At 40.9% G+C, this 21686-nt stretch overlaps 2 protein-coding genes across 6 annotated transcripts in view; one reads left to right on the top strand and one right to left on the bottom strand.

Annotated features, from left to right (window-relative positions):
• The window catches only part of LOC306999762 (uncharacterized protein), a gene marked incomplete at its 3' end in the record, with an annotated part of 43711 nt that extends 30128 nt beyond the window's left edge, over positions 1-13583 (top strand). For 3 of the 5 annotated variants that reach the window (XM_079614715.1, XM_079614718.1, XM_079614714.1), the window contains one exon: positions 13109-13247. In XM_079614715.1, coding sequence (XP_079470841.1) covers positions 13109-13247 — 139 coding nt within the window. Of the gene's footprint in view, positions 1-13108 lie in introns of all 5 variants that reach the window. The other 2 variants (XM_079614717.1, XM_079614716.1) reach the window with 2 other exon arrangements.
• Positions 6966-21686, bottom strand: part of LOC306999648 (uncharacterized protein) — a 38341-nt gene continuing 23620 nt past the window's right edge. Inside the window, exons 2-3 of the mRNA XM_079614521.1 lie at positions 13022-13276; positions 6966-8717 (exon numbers count right to left, since the gene is read on the bottom strand). Of these exons, the coding sequence (XP_079470647.1) occupies positions 7255-8717; positions 13022-13055 (1497 nt within the window). The 5' untranslated portion in view covers positions 13056-13276 and the 3' untranslated portion in view covers positions 6966-7254. The remainder of the gene's footprint in view (positions 8718-13021; positions 13277-21686) is intronic.

Here is a 21686-nt window from a genome sequence, read left to right as displayed (position 1 = left end):
AGAAAAAACACGTCGGACAGGCAAATCACGTGGTCTCGCGCATCCAGTCGCTTCGCTTCTGAAATTCTCCTGGTGTGAGTTGTCACACCAACAACTCGGAATAAAGAGGACGGAATAAAACCATGTCGGAGCCATGATGCGCCGCACACGTATGCAGTGTAAATGAGGGTTTACGCACAGCGCGTGGGAGCGGCGGCACAGCCAGTAAACCACGCGTGTGTGTGTGTGTGTGTGTGAGTGAGTGCAAAAGTGAGTTTTGTTTCATTATATACCAAAATCAAAGCTGATACTGTATGCTAATAGATAAAGGAGTCATAATAACGTAGTACATGCTTTGAATTCCTATATATAGCTATGGAGTGTTCTAAGCAGCCTGGATGGGCCGCTGTACGTGATGCAACACTTATTATAACCAGAGACTTATTAAAATAAAGAGACTTGAGACTTGACTTGGACTCTAGCTTAGAGACTTGAGACTTGACTTGGACTCTAGCTCAGAGACTTGAACTTGACTTGGACTCTAGCTCTGAGACTTGAGACTTTAACTTGACTTGGACTCTAGCTCAGAGACTTGAGACTTGACTTGGACTCTAGCTCAGAGACTTGAGACTTGACTTGGACTCTAGCTCAGAGACTTGAACTTGACTTGGACTCTAGCTCAGAGACTTGGACTTGAACTTGACTTGGACTCTAGCTCAGAGACTTGGACTTGAACTTGACTTGGACTCTAGCTCAGAGACTTGGACTTGAACTTGACTTGGACTCTAGCTCAGAGACTTGAGACTTGACTTGGACTCTAGCTCAGAGACTTGGACTTGACTTGGACTCTAGCTCAGAGACTTGAGACTTGAACTTGACTTGGACTCTAGCTCAGAGACTTGGATTTGACTTGGACTCTAGCTCAGAGACTTGAGACTTGACTTGGACTCTAGCTCAGAGACTTGAGACTTGACTTGGACTCTAGCTCAGAGACTTGGACTTGACTTGGACTCTAGCTCAGAGACTTGAGACTTGACTTGGACTCTAGCTCAGAGACTTGAGACTTGACTTGGACTCGAGCTCAGAGACTTGAGACTTGACTTGGACTCTAGCTCAGAGACTTGAGACTTGACTTGGACTCGAGCTCAGAGACTTGAGACTTGACTTGGACTCAAGGTCAAAGACTTGGACTTGACTTGGACTCAAGCTCAGAGACTTGACTTGGACTCTAGCTCAAAGACTTGAACTTGACTTGGACTCTAGCTCAGAGACTTGAGACTTGACTTGGACTCAAGGTCAAAGACTTGAACTTGACTTGGACTCAAGCTCAGAGACTTGACTTGGACTCTAGCTCAAAGACTTGAACTTGACTTGGACTCTAGCTCAGAGACTTGAGACTTGACTTGGACTCTAGCTCAGAGACTTGACTTGGACTCTAGCTCAGAGACTTGAGACTTGACTTGGACTCGAGCTCAGAGACTTGAGACTTGAGACTTGACTTGGACTCGAGCTCAGAGACTTGACTTGGACTCGAGCTCAGAGACTTGAGACTTGACTTGGACTCAAGGTCAAAGACTTGAACTTGACTTGGACTCTAGCTCAGAGACTTGAGACTTGACTTGGACTCTAGCTCAGAGACTTGAGACTTGACTTGGACTCTAGCTCAGAGACTTGGACTTGAACTTGACTTGGACTCTAGCTCAGAGACTTGAGACTTGACTTGGACTCTAGCTTAGAGACTTGACTTGGACTCTAGCTCAGAGACTTGACTTGGACTCTAGCTCAGAGACTTGAGACTTGACTTGGACTCTAGCTCAGAGACTTGAGACTTGACTTGGACTCGAGCTCAGAGACTTGAGACTTGGCTTGGACTCTAGCTCAGAGACTTGAGACTTGACTTGGACTCGAGCTCAGAGACTTGAGACTTGACTTGGACTCAAGGTCAAAGACTTGGACTTGACTTGGACTCAAGCTCAGAGACTTGACTTGGACTCTAGCTCAAAGACTTGAACTTGACTTGGACTCTAGCTCAGAGACTTGAGACTTGACTTGGACTCAAGGTCAAAGACTTGAACTTGACTTGGACTCAAGCTCAGAGACTTGACTTGGACTCTAGCTCAAAGACTTGAACTTGACTTGGACTCTAGCTCAGAGACTTGAGACTTGACTTGGACTCTAGCTCAGAGACTTGACTTGGACTCTAGCTCAGAGACTTGAGACTTGACTTGGACTCGAGCTCAGAGACTTGAGACTTGAGACTTGACTTGGACTCGAGCTCAGAGACTTGACTTGGACTCGAGCTCAGAGACTTGACTTGGACTCAAGGTCAAAGACTTGAACTTGACTTGGACTCTAGCTCAGAGACTTGAGACTTGACTTGGACTCTAGCTCAGAGACTTGAGACTTGACTTGGACTCTAGCTCAGAGACTTGGACTTGAACTTGACTTGGACTCGAGCTCAGAGACTTGAGACTTGACTTGGACTCGAGCTCAGAGACTTGAGACTTGACTTGGACTCGAGCTCAGAGACTTGAGACTTGACTTGGACTCAAGGTCAAAGACTTGAACTTGACATGGACTCTAGCTCAGAGACTTGTGAGCATCTCTGACGGATAATGATGTACCTGATTTAAGGTCTAAGTCTGATAAGACCCAAGCAGCAGATTTCACAGCGGGCCCATTTGTCACTAGACGCAATCCAGCTCTTGAAATAACATCTATGCTAAGTTCCATGTATATTTCTGATGATGACATCCTGTTCATTAGACTGTACTTTTGAACTAAGGGCCAATAAATCCACCTTTAGTTAATCAATTTCTGTGTGCATTGTTTGTACAACATTAACCTTCAATCCACAGCTTTCGTCATCGTCATCATCACTTTTTTCGTTAAACAGTCTGTGGAAAGTTCACTTAATCGTGAAACAGATTTCAGGGAAGCAGTGGACGCTGGTTTGGCAGATTTGCAAGATTATTTTTTTTGTAATCCCTAAGGTCTAGAAAATGAATTTTGATGTTCCCCACACAAATTATTGCCTCATATGTGATTTTTTTGTATCATCTTTTTTGTCCGTGCTTGATTTTCGGCTGTGAAAAATTAAAACTTTAAATCTACATAGAATCTGAACAATACATCCTAGACACAATCCACCCCATTTTATCTTCATCTTTGCATTGATAGATATGAGGATTGTCATGATTAGATGATGTATAGTGCATAAAAACTCAAATAAACACCAAACAATTTGAAAAAATGGTGACATTGGATCACTTGAACTCCTCCCCTATGGACCCTATTAATATATGTTTTCTAACTTTTGTATTTTTAGGCTGTAAGATGTCTAATAAACAAACGTTGATGATCCCCAACTGAAATATTCTCACATGTATGTCTTTTCTGGCTATATTGTTTGCCTCCCTGGATTTCCAAAAAAGCAAAAAAGAACATTTACATAATCTTTACATAATTACATGACTCTGTACATTATGTAATGACAAATGTCTTTTTCAAACTGTTATATATTTGTAATGCTTTAGGTGTCTGATAAACATATTTCCCACTTTAAAATATTGTGCCAAGTTTTTAATTTAGATTTGAATCAATTTGAAACTTAGAGCAATAAGTGTGGTCGAGTCAATAACACTGAAGGCCATCAGAAAGTCTTAGCAAGCCTGTTGTGGCAAAAACTTTGTCTTTAATCATCATCACTGCGTAAGAGACACTCCGAGTCAAATTGTCTTTTATAAAAGTATTTATTCTCGCAAGAAGTTCCCCGTTACCACACAGAAATTACGATGTGAAGTGAGTGAGACCCAAATAGCCTAAAGTATACACTCAACCCAAGATCCCTGTGTCAAAAGAGAACCTACTCACTCACCATGATCTTGAAAAATGGCCTTATTTGAATGAAATCGAACTGAAAAGAATCAACGCTGACATTGAAATCTTGTTTGGAATTAAAATATTTAAGATCTGCTTATCAGGCAATATAATCATGACTTTCCTGAAAAGGATTATGAGGAGAAAAGGTAAATGTCAGCTGAAGACTAAATATTCAGGGGGCTTAAGGATCAGCTAGCGATAAATCAAAGCTAGCAGTAATGGGTTCTTGGTCTGTGGAAAACTACTAGGAAGAGCAACTGAAGACCTTGAAATGGGTATAAAATGTGCGCAGTCCTGTGAGCTCATAGCTTGTTCTCAGAAGAATTTCAGTTCTTTGGCATTCAGCTGATTCATGAGATTCTCAGTGCAGAACGTCACCAAACTGCCTGGATCAAGAAAGACGTAAGTTTTGATGATCTTATTGCCTTTAGCAACTTTAACTTGGACTGGCACGATTTCTAGTGCACATTCCCAACTGGCCCCTGTTGCACGATCAGCTGATAATAGTGCACTATTGACTGGCGTTTCTTTTGGTTCTGTGAAGTTCGGGTTTGCAAAATCTGCTTTTTTGAATTTCCATTGACAATGGTAAAGATGTATGTGCATAGATGTACTGGTTTGTCAACATGTAATCCTCAACCTCGATCAGAAGGTTTGTAAGCAAGAAGAGTTCATGACAGCTTCAGTTCCCACGCATTGATTTATTCCAATCAATCCACAAGTAGTTTCTTTCAAATGTAGATTTATGTGTGTGTGTGTGTGTGTGTGTGTATTTTGCAGTCAGTTAGTGCATGGTTACCTTGGCAAAAACTACATGAGGTCAAAACAGCAACATGGGTGCCTGCTTGCAGCTACACTTTAGATGCCTCTCTGCTAGTTTGGTCATCGGCTTGTTTCACTGTAGTAACGAAGCTGCTGCCCCTTGTAGGTATCCTCACGCTGGTTGCTCTGAATTTTACAACTGTACCTTTAGCAGGAGTAGGATCTTTGATATCTCCGAAGACTGGATGGCGTAAATTCTCAGACTGAATTTCCAGAAATTCTACAAGATTTAGAAATCTAATATGAGTATTCATTCTTTGGAATGACTCAAAAGTTACTGTCCGCCACCTTTGCGGAGCTTGTATGGGAGTTTGGATACAATCAATTTCAAGTTTGATACAAGGTCCAGTTCAACCATGTACAGGTGCTGGTCATGAAATTAGAATATCATCAAAAAGTTGATTTATTTCAAGAATTCAACTTAACAGGTGAAACTAATATATTATATTCATTACATGCAAAGTGAGATATATCAAGCCTTTATTTGTTATCATTTTGATGTTTATGGCTTACAGCTTCTGAAACCCACGAAATGAAAATCCCAGAAAATTAGAATATTACATGAAATCACACAGTACTTACACAGTAATACCATGGTCATTGAACCAGGTTTTAGTTCTTTGGGCAGTGTGGGCAGGTGCAAATCCTGCTGGAAAATGAAGGAAGCATGAAGTGCTCTGAAAATGTCCTGGTTGACGGCTGCGTTGACTCTGGATTTAATAAAGCACAGTGGACCAAAGTCCTCTTTTCTGATGAGAGCAAATTTTGCATCTCATTTGGAAACCAAGGTCCCAGAGTCCGGAGGAAGAATAGAGAGGCACACAATCCACGTTGCTTGAAGTCCAGTGTAAAGTTTCCACAGTCAGTGACTGTGACTGTTCCTGCACACAGTGCCAAAGCTACCAGTACCTGATGGTTTAAGGACCATGGTATCCCTGTTCTTAATTGGCCAGCAAACTCGCCTGACCTTAACCCTATAGAAAATCTATGGGGTATTGTGAAGAGGAAGATGCGATACGCCAGACCTAACAATGCAGAAGAGCTGAAGGCCACTATTACCCCTTTTCCACCAACAAGAACCGGGTGCTGGTTCAGAGCCAGAGCCAGAGCTGGTTCAGAGTTGGTTCGACTGACGAGCTTACTAAGAACCGGTTTGCCTTTCCACCGGCTAGAGAGCCACAACAGAGCCAGATCTTACGTCACTGTATACGTCTCATGTTGCCCAGCAACCGCTAGTGCGGTAGCGCCAAACACAAACACGCCAGGCTTGTTCGAGATGCATCGGCTTCTTGCAGAATCGACATCAAAGCACTGCGATAGCGATCTAAAAGCACAAGGAGTCCTATACTCTCCAAACACTACCGCAGCTCCGATCGGTCCTCGCCGCTCCGATGCATCTCGAACAAGCCATCAACAATAACGGACGTTGCAATACTATGGATGCTCATGGGATTGCAAAAATACATCGGAATCCAACGCGTCCGTGCAGCGCGCCGTAACTTACATAGACGTATATTATAATCGAGCTGCTATTAGCTCGACTAGCTGCTATTTAAAAATGGCGGTCACAAGTTTCTATTCGTCGTGTTGGTCACGGTAACCCCGCCCCCAGCCCCTGACGCAAGCGGTTCTTACTTGGCTCCGTTCTAGACCCTGCAATGATTTGGTGCTACTTAAGAACCAGTTTTACTGGTTCGGAGCTGGTGCTTTGGCGGTGGAAAAACAAAGAACCGATTTGAAACTAGGCTCTGGCTCCGAACCAGCACCAGATCTGCCTTGGTGGAAAAGGGGTATATCAGAGCAACCTGGGCTCTCCTAACACCTGAGCAGTGCCACAGACCGATCGACTCCATGCCACGCCGCATTGCTGCAGTAATTCAGGCAAAAGGAGCCCCAACTAAGTATTGAGTGCTTTCTGGCAACCGGTCTGGGGCAAAAAAAAGTTCCTGGGACAAATTGTTCCGGGTAATTTCGGTGGAAACGCGGCTAAAGATTCATTGATCAGTTGTGCTGCTTGTTTACACTCTCATACTCACAGCTGATGCGTTGTTTATTCATAAATCGCCGATTCATTTCGGCTGTGAACAGCACAGCTTCCAAGATTTCTTGAGAAGATAATTCATAGTACAGTCCTTTCGATCTCGTCGATCGATCTCTAGTGCGAGTTTTCTTCAATAATTGTTGAGGCTAATCTTCTTTAAAACTTTCTTTAGCCCTTGAGGTTAGCGGAGGAGTCTCTCCCGATACACATGTCCATAAAGCATGCACGGAGATGCAGTCAAAACAACAAAAACCTGCGGTTTATTGATCACAATCTCCGGTTTACATTCAAGCAAATACAGTGGGGATTTTGCAGGCTTTCCTACTTACATAGCATGTAGAGGTCTGTCATTTGTATCACAGGTACTCTTCAACTGTGAGAGACGGAATCTAAAACAAAAATCCAGAAAATCCCATTCTATGATTTTTAAATAATTAATTTGCATTTTATTGCATGACACAAGTATTTGATACATCAGAAAAGCAGAACTTAATATTTGTTACAGAAACCTTTGTTTGCAATTACAGAGATCATAGTTTCCTGTAGTTCTTAACCAGGTTGTAGTTCTTATGTGGTTTCTCCACTGTATGGATCTTCATGTGTAGCTTCAGGTTCATTTTAATAGAGAAACTCATCCCGCACTGATCACACGTGTGCGGCTTCTCTCCAGTGTGGATCCTCTCATGTGTTTTCAGATATGATGACTGACTGAATCTCATGTCACAGTGTGAACACTTGTAAGGTTTCTCTCCAGTGTGGATCCTCTCATGTGATTTCAGAGTTGATGACTGACTGAATCTCTTGTCACAGTGTGAACACTTGTAAGGTTTCTCTCCAGTGTGGATCATCTCATGTGTTTTCAGATCTGATGATCGACTGAATCTCTTGTCACAGTGTGAACACTTGTAAGGTTTCTCTCCAGTGTGGATCCTCTCATGTGTTTTCAGATCTGATGATCGACTGAATCTCTTGTCACAGTGTGAACACTTGTAAGGTTTTTCTCCAGTGTGAATTCTCTGGTGCAGTTTTAAACTGTTTGCTGTAGTAAAAGTCTTCTCACACTCAAAGCACATGTACTCTCTCACACCAGTGTGAGTTTTCTCATGTGCACGTAAAGTGTTCAGCCGTGAAAAACTCTTTCCACACACAGAACACGAATGCGGCTTCTCCTCTGTATGAACTGTCAGGTGTCTCTGCAGGGCTGATGCCCTAATAAATGTTTTGCCGCATTGATCACATGAGAACGGCTTCTCTCCAGTGTGGATCCTCATGTGAAGATTAAGGGATGATGATTGACTGAAACTCTTCCCGCATTGATCACATGAGAACGGCTTCTCTCCGGTGTGGATCATCATGTGAAGATTAAAGGATGATGATTGACTGAAACTCTTCCCGCATTGATCACATGAGAACGGCTTCTCTCCAGTGTGGATCCTCACGTGAAAATTAAGGTTTGATGATTGACTGAAACTCTTCCCGCACTGATCACATGTGAACGGCTTCTCTCCGGTGTGGATCCTCATGTGACGTGCAAGATTTTGTTTGGTTGTGAAACTGTTTCCACACTGAGTGCAGGTGAAAGATTTCTTGGCTCTTCTTTTCTTTAGAAATTTATTTTTAGTCCGTTTAGTCTTTGAGCGACTCAAAGGTTTTCCTCCAGGTTGGACATGATGTTCCTCCTTCACTTCTCTCAGTTCTTCACTCTCCTCCTCCACTTCTCTCAGTTCTTCACTCTCCTCCTCCACTTCTCTCAGTTCTTCACTCTCCTCCTCCACTTCTCTCAGTTCTTCATTTTCCTCCTTCACTTCTCTCAGTTCACTCTCCTCCTTCACTTCTCTCAGTTCTTCACTCTCCTCCTTCACTTCGCTCAGTTCTTCACTCTCCTCCTCCACTTCTCTCAGTTCTTCACTCTCCTCCTTCACTTCTCTCAGTTCTTCACTCTCCTCCTTCACTTCTCTCAGTTCTTCACTCTCCTCCTTCACTTCCATCAGGTCTAAAATCAAAGAAAATGTTTTACATTTAATTTTTAGTACATCAAAATAATTATCTTCAAAGAGAGAAATATAAAGTGAAAGGACATGAAAGTGAGCCCTGATGTAATGGTAGAAAGTAGACAACTGTTATAATAAATTATGATAATTTCATGCCTTTTTATAAATTGATTATATGTCCTTGAAACTTTCCATGAATGAGGGTAATTTATCTTCCAATTATTATTTGTAAAACATTATAGGCACAGATCCCATGTTTCTTTAGCAAGAACTATTAAATATATTTGATCAATGACACAATTATCTAACATATTACTGCCATATTTTGACACCAACTTTGAGATTGATATTTATTTTACTAAAAACGTTTTTATTATTAATGGTCGTTCACACTAGACTTTTCCTTCATAGACTTCCATTCATGCGCATGTGAAAGTGGGACACCAGAAACACAAGCTCAAGTGAATAACCCTGTGAGAAATAACAAGCATTTAGCATTCAAGTGGCATTGTTTATTTTTATTATTATTATACGTTCAATTTATGTTCGTGAAAAAGCTGCCACAGAATGTGACGTCATTTCACGATCATTGCAGTGTCTGTAGAAAACTTCACATGCTCAAAGTGTAGAGCGAAGTGAGTGGCTGTGGCTTTAACTAGTTTTAAATGAACATGTTAGTCCTACATGTTCCACTCAACACTGTTACTCCTGGCATGATTTTCCTCTTTTCAAAAACAGAGCATTTCTTAAAACTGTGACACTCAGGAAGTGACATCATCTGGGCTCTTTCTGATGCATGATGGGAAGACAAGAAAATAATCTCAGTCCATTTTACACAAATTGCATGTAACCCAGGTCACGGACTAAATTAAAAGTAATTATAATTATTTTATTTTTATTATTGGGGATATTCAATTTTAATTAATCAATGAATAATACTATTGATTAGCATTACCAAACATGGACGTTTTATTATTATTTTAATTTAATACTGTGAAGCTGCTTTGATACAATCTGTATTGTGAAAAGCGCTATACAAATATTCTTGACTTGTCTATTAATATCTGTTTAGTATTAATAACAAAAGAACACAGATAAGAAATTTAAGTTTTATATTATATTACAAAAGTAAATCTAGAAAAAGAAATTGGCCAAAGAAAGATTTGAATGGATGAGGTCGGAGGTTAGTCACGCCTCCGGGAAGTGAGTTCGTTTTTACAGCGCGAAGAAACCAAAACGAGAGCAGCAGAGACTGTGACTAATGAGAAAAAGACGCAGATTGACGCAAGACAGTGCATCTTCTTCATAACTCCTGAAAGACAATCAAAATAATTTTAAAAATAGATTATTTTAGTGAAAAATATCCTTACAAGTCACACTTTAAATGTAGTGGAAGCCGACAGAAGAAGAGATCGAGACGAATGGGAAAAGTTAGAAACGCACATTAAAAGAAGACTGAAACCATCTAGATTAAGGCCAAACCAAAAGAAAACTATTTTATTTTTCTCTTTCACTTTTTCCTTCGTGAGTACCATTTTTGCTATTGTAGGCTATATATATATATATCAAGTGGTTTTGAAATATGGAAAGTTATCATTTGAAATGTAATGTGACAGACATGCATCTAAAGACGGTTTCATGATAACTGTGTAAATAATGTTTAACGGTTCATATTATTATGTATATTTGTTCAAGTAGTTATGTTATTTATGAAGACATGTTACATGGGCCGCTAGCTTTGCTAGCTGTGTACATAGGTTTCAATGTACTAAAAGTGAACATGTGGTTGATTAGCATATATGTTAAGTGCATAGGAAATTGAGTGATAAACCAGACAATTTATTTAATCTAAAGTTTATTGAACAGCTGAATAATGATTATTTTTGGCTTTGTTTCTGCAAGGCCAGGTTTTTTTTGTTTTCTCTCGTTTTTCTTCTGTTTCTGAATTCATCGAGATCGTTGCCTATTGAGTCCTGATCTGTCCCTGCCGTGGATGTTCTGTCTGTGGTTTGGACATGGCGAGCCAACCATCTACTTGAGCGTACCTGGAAAATTAAAAAACCTATTGTTTTGCTGAACTGGTAGGACAAAATATTAGGGGTGCGCCGATCCGATATTCGGTATCGGTATTAGTCCGATGACCGATACTGGCCAAAAGTTGCCAGATTTTCACATACAAATCCCGCCCAATTGCTTCTTAAAAATAGCTAATCGCGTTTCGGGGTGGGAGAGACCGCGGACTTGGCAACACTGGCATCACGTGAACGGTAGCTAGAGGTGAGTGAGGTAAGCGAGCCCTCTCAGCAATTGTCCCTCCGGAAAAACGCGATTATGCGATCGCATGATTCAATGCAAAATCAGTTAAAGTCCGCATATTTATGCGGGGGGTGCATTTTTTCAAATACGCCGCACTTTCGCCGCATAAATTGCAGATTTCCGCGCGCAAAATATGCGGGCTTGCATGATTTCATAATCCCCGCATTTTCGTTGCAAAAAGTCACATATCTTAGCAGAAAGTTGAAAAGTGTTGCGTTTACTTCACACAAGCGCAGTCATTGCCTTGTTGCCATGGGAACGTTATGAAGTGATGTAATTGCGCGACATCATTGAAAAGCTGCAAACCCCGTAATGCTGATGAAACCATGATGAAGCCCGCAAATCATTCTCATTTGCCAACAAACATAAACGCATAAGACCGCGCAAAGCAGTTTCCCAGTGTGTCACATGACAGTGGGGGCAAATTATTTTGTACCCCGTGCAACTGCGTGTCGGACCACAGGCGGAAGTCGACGCTGGACAACCACTTTGCCACTTTGTCATTTTTACAGAAGTTGTAGCATATTCATTTTGTAAAGCTACAGAACTTGTTCGACTCATCAATGTTTTGTAAGTTTGAGCCATGTGTTTATTAAGGTCTGAAATAAAACAAGATGAGAACTGAAATATTCCCAGCACTTTATGTGAGGTAGTATGCTTGCTCATCATAGGATGTAATAAGAAATTACTCTTAACATTAAAGTAGTAGCCTAGTGAATAGGGTGTTGGGGGAACATTTTTTTTCTCTCTTTTTCATCAAACCGCAATTTTTGCAAGTTCCCGCAATTTCATCGCATAAAATTGCATAAATATCCCGCATATTCCATCACAATTTTTTCAAGAAAACAAGCCGCATAATCAAGGATTTTTGCCCGCAACAATCACAAAAAAACTCAGCATTTTTCTGGAGGGACTTAATTATTAAGTTATCATGTCAGCTGTGTGGAATATATGGTATTGTATCGGTATAGATCGGTATCGACAGATACTCAAGTGTGTGGTATCGGTATCGGACATGAAAAAGTGGTATAGAGCCACCCCTGCAAAATATACTCACCCTGAACTGTGCTATATTGTTTTTTTGCTCTTCTGGATTTTCCCTGGATCAATCGTTGGATTTTTCCTATTGAACCGGAACTGAACTAAAAATATTCAGTGACAGCTGAACATTGAATCTGATTCCCAAAGTTGTTTTTCTTTTGTTAATCTGGACACAGTTTTTTGAATTGTGAAATCTGGTTTTAAATCTTGATTTTTGAAATCTAAATGTCCAAATTGAACTGAGGTGTCAATTGTGAACTGAACTACTGTTTATTATTGCTGTTTATTTGTTTATTTATATCATTTTATTTGTCAAAAGATTCAATTCATTTTTTTCCGTAATAACAATATATTTAATTTCTTAGTAATTAACATTTACATTTGAGTCTGAGTTGCTTTCTTTCTTTAGTTTCTGTTATAAATTTCCTATACTCCAGTGAGTCGAACCTACCTTCTGTAATCTGGTCCGAGACACAAATAGATCACATGTACCCAAGTTATTACGCCATAAAACGGGTAGCTGCGGGTTACATGTAGCATTGACTACATGCATCGACCCTGTTACCAAAGTTACTGTAAGAAGAATCTCTATAACTATGAATAACTTGTATGATATTTGACAAATACAACTTTATCAGTAACTTGGTGTTTACTGATTGTTCCTAAAAAAAATAAAAAATAATGTTGAAAATGACTAAAATTCTGGTAATGCTGTTGCAAATTGGAAACCAGATATAAAATAAATGTAAAATAGTATTTAGCTTGATCTGATATTGACAATCAATATAAAAATGTCTCAAATCTCCCTTTTTCGGACCATTTGTTGAAGAAAAACTCAGAACATTCTGTACCATTAGTTGAACTGTTTATCTAAATGTGATGAAGTGCTTGAATGTTTCTAACATGAATGTTCTGCAGCATCATGAACGAATGAAGAATAAACACCAACCTCTTTGTTCTTCAGGATCTTCAGTGTGTTTCATTCTGCAGGGTTCTGGATCACTCGTGTTCTCACTGTCCTCTTTAATAAACTCAGTCTCTGCAGATTTCAGCTCTTCCTGATGCTTTCATGCTCGTCTCCACTTGTAGCTGACGGGAATTTACAGCATTTATTGGAGAATTACTGTGGGAGGAGCTTCACTGATGATGAATTACAGAGGGAGGAGCTTCACTGATAATGAATTCCAGTGTGGGAGGAGCTGATCTGCCAAAATCAAAAATATAAATCACTGAGTTTGTTTTTATAATAAATTACACTTCTAAGCATTTATCTCTGTCTATCTATTCATCATACACAGTGATGCCAATTAATTCATTATTTTTATTGCTAATCCTAACTTTATTCTGCTTCTTCATTAAAATACAGGTGTCTAGAAATATAGAAAATAATAAATAATTTAAATTCTTCCAAATATAAATAATGGTAAGAAAAACAGTTAAAAACATAAACGTACATAGTAGCCAACACTCAGTATTAGTAAGAAAACACACAGAAATAAACGTATACAGTAGCCAACAAATCCCCTCAGTCTGCTGACACCAATGAAATGAGCTTTAAGTGACAATTTACAGGAGATCTGAAGACATCAGCATAATAAATGAGGTGAAAACATAAACTATTGTCATGAAATAAAGAGTGTTTTCATCAGATCTGTTAATATTGATGAGCCTCAGACTATCAACACTCAATCAACACTCATTCAACAAGCCATTCAGGATCATCAGCAGATCATCTCACTTTATTCTGAGTGTTTGCTGTTAGAAACACATTATTTGAGTCAGGATAGATGATAAAAGCCTGTAAAACTGCTCTACTGAAAGAAAAAATATGACATTGATAAAACATCAATCACTAATATGATATTTATCTTCATAAACCACTACAGATAAATAATCACAGCAGCATAATATGTACATTTGAATCTAAATATAGTTAGATTGTATGACAATCACGAAGTACTTAAATCATTAAAATATTACATTTTATGGGCGCTGAAACTGATAACGATCATAAAACGTTTAAAAATGAATAGCATCACAAAGCAATATTGTTCCAAGAGTAAAACGCTATTCATTTATTAACATTTAAGAGTTGATTTAAATGTCTCACGTTGGCTCAATCAATGTAAATAACTTATATCAGTGTAACACTTGAGATCGTTTCCCATCAATTCCCCTCACAGATCTCAAACTTTACCTCTTTTCTTGACATTCAGGAACAGTTTTCAGTCCAAACATCGAGACAATCACACAAACGAACACACACTCGCTCAGGTCTGAATGAACTCGACATGTTCTCCTCATGCTCGCTGCTGCTGAACTACATGTTTATTTCAGAAGGAAGACGCCAGAAAAGACGCTCAAGTATCGCTGTGATCGATGAAAACAATACAGAAATGAGTCTGTCGCTTAAACAAACTGTATAAAGTGTGTTTGATGGGTGTGTAAATATCAGTGTTGTATAAAGTACTAGAAAGCAATACTTGAGTAAAAGTACAAGTATGGTACTAGAAAAAGACTTTGGTAGAAGTAAAAGTTACCTTTTAGAATATTACTTAAGTAAAAGTCTTAAAGTATCTGATTTATACTGTACTTAAGTATGAAAAGTAATTTTCTGATATTTAATGTACTTAAGTATTTTAAGTAAAAGTAAAAAGTTTTTTTTTTTTTTAAAGCAAGCGGTTAACTTTGATTGTGAACTTTATTGTGGATTTCTTATACTAGGCATACTATTAACTGGTACAACCTGCTGTTGTTTGTGTTTTGTAGCCTGTAGCCTACTGTACTTCTGTTATCGTTTATCTCGCACTGCATATAGGCCTACTTTAAGTTAGCTGCTCTACTAAGAAAAAATCAGTCTGCAATAGTGCACTGTTCTGTACAGCCTTATAATTCATTGTATTTTTCAAAAATATAATGTTATATTCAGTGCAATAGCCGTACACAGGGTTTTATAAATACAGAGGTCCCAAAAGTGATCTTGCTAGGGCGTTCGGGGGCATATTATTTTTCCACTGTCATTGGCAAAAAACATTTGTATATCTGTGTTAAATAGGAATATATTGTAATAAAGTTATTCTCATTCTGGGCACAGTATGCAAAAGGCTATTGCTCTACCTGCTCTCCTTTCTCATCTCCATCTCTCGTTCTTCTTCCCTCAGTCTCTTTATCTTTACCTGTAAATCTCCCCTTACCGAAGATGAGCTTTGCAAACTGATTATTTATGTCGGTCGTTTAAAACTTCTATCGTAAATCAGCGGTTTAGTTTAGCCACTTGCATCTTATCTCGTGAAGCGTCGCGTTTGGGATTCGCGCGCGGCCGCGGCTCCGCTTCCACGGGTTCAGTTGTGCATCCTCCTCCATGGCAACAAACAAGCTTTACGCTGAAATAGAGCGTGCGTCATGCAATCTAGGAGCAGTGATTCGCCAAACCTCAAACCCACATTTCTTTTGATTTTATTTTGTAGTAACGAGTAACGAAGATGCTTAGTGGAAATGTAGCGGAGTAAAAGTATACATTTTATCTAGGAAATGTAGTGAAGTAAAAGTAAAAGTTGACATAAATTTAAATAGCGAAGTAAAGTACAGATACGTGAAATTTCTACTTAAGTACAGTAACGAAGTATTTGTACTCCGTTACATTACAACACTGGTAAATATGAGAAATACCGTGAACTGCTCTCCTCACCTCAGAAGTCTCGACGCTGAAGAGTCGGCGTGAGCGAGCAGTGACGTCATCAGCCTCCAACGCACGCGCGCACGGGACACCCCTGCAGCCAATCAGGGCCACGCAGATTCAGCTTTACTAGTAGCCTTCCATTATTATTATTTTAGAACTGAAGTGACTCCAGTTACTAAAGGTGAAAGGAACTTTTTTAAAGTTTAAAAAGTCAAAAATGTATCAAATTCACAAATAAATAGATTAAGACCTGCAAATGAATGTAAAGAGTTTCTCACACACACACACACACACACACACACACACACACACACACACACACACACACACACACACACACACACACACACACACAACACACACAAAAAAAAATCTAATTCACAAATAAATAGATTAAGATCCACAAACAAATGTAAAGAGTTTCACAAAAAAATATGAAATTCACAAATAAATTAAATGAGATTTGCAGATAAAAAAATATTTATTAATGTTTTATTATTTTACAAACACAACTCTGCCTGGCATTTATTTGTGAACCTGTGCATTTGTAAAAAGCTGCACGCATTTGTGGATTTTGAAACACTTCTAGCGTCCACGTGCAGAGAAATCCACAAATAAGTGGACTCCACCCACCGCGTACTCAAGCCAATCAGATAACGGCCACATTGAGCTGGCCAATCGCAGCACGTTCTCGCTACAACCAATCACGTTTGGCTTTACACTCGGGGTGATCTTGCTCTGAAATAACTTTGCTCATTCCTCATCCATCTGCATTGGCTCAAATAGGAATACGCATAAGGCCCATACAATTGCTACAGCAATTTTGAAAATTTTGATTATTTTAGAATTAGACCATTAGACTGTGTATCAAGTCAAGCCACAATTTTAATGAGCCTTGGAAAAAGCCAGAGCAACAGCGCTTTACTTCTCTGTTATGGGAAACAACGTGTTATGGAAACGCCACGTTATTTAAGATAGAAAAGCATCAATAGCCGTGTTTCCACTGTCGGGCCGGGCCGTGCTAATGCGTGCCAGGGCCAGTTGCGTTTCCACTGCCACTTCCGGGGTTTGATCGGGCTTACTCGAGGCCAGCGGCCCGTCGAATACCTTGGTCCAAAGCGGGCCAGCTCGGGCTAGAGGAGTGGCTACAAGCAGAGGCGGGGTTTCCCTGAGTCGGGAGACGGGAGCGCCTGATAATTCTGTCAGCATTAAAGACTTTTCAAATAATTTAACTCACTTTCATGTTTGAATGCCTTCTGTTTGTGATCCGATGTGGATTCTGTATAAGGTAGAAATATTTAAAGGGCACCTATTATGACATTTAAAATGTTCCTAATGTTGTTTAGGGAGTCCCCAACAACAGTTTTACATGCATGCAATGACAAAAAACACTTTTGTTTTCGTATAATATGCATTTATTTTTACCTGATTTGCTCACCGACTCCCAAATGATTCGTTTAACGACTCGTTTTTCAAACCCCTCCTTTGCGCGACGCTAATCTGCGTTGATTGGTCAGATGACCCAGCAGTGTTTACAGAGATAATACTTATTTTTAACACGGAGTACAATGATGCTTTTATCAATTAAATTGTATTATAATAATGATTATAGTCCACTGCTTTATAGTTTGTAGTAAAAAACGAAAAATAAGATAAATAATTTAATGTTATGTTAGCGAGCATAGCCCAGAGTTCATATTGTAAAAGCACAATCAGTCTTTGTTTGCGTTAGCCCGATGCATAAACATAACGTTTTTACAAAAAAAATGCAGTTACGTTACAGTTATTACTCTATTCTTTAGACAACTCCGAAAACAACGACAAACACTTCACATATCTCAATACAATTGTCATTGAAGACCTAGAAGCTAAACGGTGCTTACACAACAAACAAAATAATTATTAAGCATGCTACATAAAATATAAAAGCAAAAATTATTAATAACACTTACAGGTTGTGATACGGAGGAGGAAGCTGATGCAAATACACTTGGAACTGAACCTTCCTTCAATATCAGCCAGCTCGCGAATCCAAGTTTGATTGCATTTAAAAAGCAATCGTCTTCAAAATGACGCGAACAAAGCACAAGGCTCGGACTAATACTTCTGTGGTATAGTTGTATATATGAATTGTAGCCACTTAGTCTTCAAATGCTCCTCCTTGGGCAGATGAAAAAAGTTTGCTTTTGAGCCGCATTTCAGAACACAGCGTCTCGTCGCCATGATATTTTCCCCTGGCCTTGGAGAGCAATAAGTGGGCGTATCGTATTCAAATAACTTGACAAGTTGACGTCATCTAGTCAGAGAAAAAGCTTCGGTCTTCTAACGATTCATAAAAATGACTCAGAGTCGACTCTCACTTTTGAAAGACAATAACTTTATATACGGTGCACTTTCATATTTCAAACTTTGCAGGATGTTTTTGTTCACTTAGATCTATGTTACACACTACATGAAAGGTAAATTTCAAAATTCCATAATAGGTGCCCTTTAATATAGTATAAATACGCGATGCAAAAGACTATGCGCGCTAACCATTACCATAGTAAACGCTTCAATATACGCATAGTAAAAAAAACAGTGAACGCTTGAAATCAGACCAATCATGAAGGCCATCACAATCATGTTTTTATTTTATCTGTCAGTAGCCTACTCATCTCGTTATGCCGGACTATCATAAAATAAAATAAAATAAAATCATAAAATAAAGCAACATTTTTTTTGGGGAGCTTCCTCTGTTTCTCTGACTGGATATATCTGTAGCCTACTGGGAGAGAGTGCTAAAGCTCCTCAGCTCGTATTTTTGGTGGCATATATTTGTAGAAATTATCATTCTTTCTAAATGTGACTGTAACTACCAAATAAACAGAAACAGACGCGACTGAAGAAGTTGTTAGGGAGTATGAATTATGGAAGACCAGGGCGGAGTGCAGTTTACAGTCTTTAATGAATAAAGGAAGATAGTCCTCAATGAAGAAACAGAACACAAATCTCAGGCATTAATCAGCGCCAGAACAGAAACTGCCAGATCACTGGATAACAGGTAAACACAAACTCCCACGAGGACGGCGGTCCGGGAACAGCGAGACGCTGAGCCAGTCAGGGCTTGTGATGACAGCAGGGAGGATGATCAGCCGAGAGCAGACGCTGAACAGGTACTCTGCAAACAGGCACAGCTGGATAATACACAGTCTGAAGATAGCAAAACTCACAGTAGAATAAATAGTATCACTTCTAGCTGATGACACAGGACAGGACAAGACAAGACGAGAAGTGCGAGCACAGACGTTTCACACGTGAAGACATCGAATAATCCGACAACAAGACAGGGCTAGGAAGAGGGAATAAGAGACTGAGATAATCAAGAGGAAAAGAGGGAACAGGCGAGGAAACAGGAACGAAAGGGGAAACAGCTGTAGGGGATAATGAGTGAAGGAGAAGATGAGTGTGCGTGTGTGAGTGTGTGTGTGACCACAAGAGGGAGACAGAGAAAGAAGAAAGAACCCAGGATCATGACAGTACCCCTCTCTCAACGAGCGCCAGTTGAGAATCCGACGAACCCTGTAGATAGGGGTGTCATTGACAAGACAAGGAGCGCGAACCGGGCGGGAAGGGGGACGGATAACTGGTTTGACGCAGGAGACATGAAACACGGGATGGACCCGGCGTAGGTTAGGCGGAAGGCGAAGCCTTACAGTGACAGGATTCAAAACCCTTAAAATGCGGAATGGTCCAATAAAACGGGGAGACAGCTTGCGTGATTCGGACTGGAGAGGTAAATTTGAAGTGGATAACCACACTCTCTGACCGCGAACATAGCGAGGGCTTCTAATTCTGCGCTTATTGGCCGCAAATGTCATGCGCTTTCTAGCTCAACAGAGAGCAGACCGCACTCTCTTCCAGGTGCGCTTACAACGGCTAACAAAAGCTTGTATTGACGGAACATTTGACTCAGAGTCTTGGGACTCAAATAACTGAGGTTGATAGCCAAGGCAGCAATGGAAGGGTGAAAGACCGGTGGCAGAGGACGGAAGCGAATTATGAGCGTATTCAGCCCAGGAAAGGTGCTGTGACCAGGACGCGGGATTCTGATGAGTGAGACTGCGAAGGATGCGGGCGACAATTTGATTGGTCCGTTCTGCTTGACCGTTCGTTTGGGGGTGATAACCGGACGAGAGGCTAACGGAAGCCCCAATCAGGCGACAAAACTCCTTCCAGAATTGAGAAGAAAATTGGGGGCCTCTATCAGACACGATATCAGTTGGTAAACCATGTAGCTTAAAAACATGATCAACCATGATCTGTGCGGTCTCCTTGGCAGAGGGGAGTTTAGCGAGCGGGATAAAATGGGCCGACTTAGAAAAACGATCTACCACGGTCAATATAACGGTGTTACCCGCCGAGGGAGGGAGCCCAGTGATAAAGTCGAGAGCTAAGTGAGACCACGGACGTGTAGGAACCGGTAACGGACGAAGCAGACCGGCTGGAGGGGAATTGCCAGCTTTAGTTTGCGCGCACGTAACGCAAGAGGCAATAAACCGCCGCACATCTCGTTCCAAAGAGGACCACCAAAAGCGCTGACGGATGAAAGCGAGGGTGCCCCGAACGCCGGGATGGGCAGTCAATTTAGAGGTGTGTCCCCACTGAAGGACAGCACGACGCGCGGATACGGGAACAAAAAGAAGCCCCTTAGGACAATAGCGCGGGACTATGGCTCGAGAAAGAGAACGCTTAACCTGCTTCTCTATTCCCCAGACGGTCGTGCAAACAACACGACCCGGGGGAATAATCTCCTCAGGTTCAGTCGATGAAGAGGAATCAAAAAGACGAGATAACGCGTCAGGCTTGACGTTCTTGGACCCCGGGCGATACGAGATGGTAAAATCGAAACGGGTAAAGAACAGAGCCCAGCGGGCTTGACGAGCGTTAAGTCTCTTGGCCTTACGGATATATTCTAGGTTTCGGTGATCTGTCCAAACAATAAAAGGAACGGGAGCTCCCTCTAGCCACTGTCGCCACTCGCCTAAAGCTAGACGGATGGCGAGCAATTCGCGGTTGCCCACGTCGTAATTGCGCTCAGCGGGGGAAAGACGGTGAGAAAAAAAAGCGCAGGGATGTATCTTTCCATCAGTGGTGGAACGCTGGGGAAGAACAGCCCCGACCCCCACCTCAGAGGCGTCGACCTCGTCTATAAATTGTTTAGTGAAATCAGGAGTGAGGAGGATAGGCGCGGTAGTGAAAAGAGACTTCAGAACGTCAAACGCAGTCTGTGTAGATTCTGACCACTTAAACTGAGACTTTACTGAGGTCAGAGCTGTAAGGGGAGCGGCCACTTGACTGAAACCTCGAATAAAACGACGGTAAAAATTTGCAAAACCGAGAAAACGTTGTAACGCGAGGCGAGACTCGGGAACGGGCCAGTCAGTGACCGCCTGAACCTTAGCCGGGTCCATATTGATCCCCTCTGCCGAGATGACCGAACCGAGAAACGTTACTGAGGGGGCGTGGAAAGAGCATTTCTCTGCCTTTACAAAAAGTCGATTCTCAAGAAGGCGCTGAAGGACACGACGAACATGTTGGACGTGCACCTGGAGAGATGGCGAAAAGATCAAAATATCGTCGAGGTAGACAAACACAAAGACGTTGAGCATGTCCCGTAGGACGTCATTGACTAAGGCTTGAAAAACCGCGGGGGCGTTTACTAGTCCGAAAGGAAGGACCCGGTATTCAAAGTGCCCGAGGGGCGTATTAAACGCGGTCTTCCATTCATCCCCCTCTCTTATACGCACCAGGTGATAGGCGTTGCGTAAATCGAGTTTCGTAAAAACCTTTGCTCCCTGTAAGACTTCGAAGGCAGATGACATCAGTGGCAAAGGATAACGATTCTTGACCGTGATATCATTTAACCCCCGATAGTCTATACAGGGACGCAGGG

Source organism: Phoxinus phoxinus, assembly GCF_949152265.1.
Source record: "Phoxinus phoxinus genome assembly, chromosome: 1".
NCBI lineage: Eukaryota > Metazoa > Chordata > Actinopteri > Cypriniformes > Leuciscidae > Phoxinus > Phoxinus phoxinus.
Note: the sequence above shows the minus strand (reverse complement) of the source record. Positions and strands in the feature narration are given on the sequence as shown.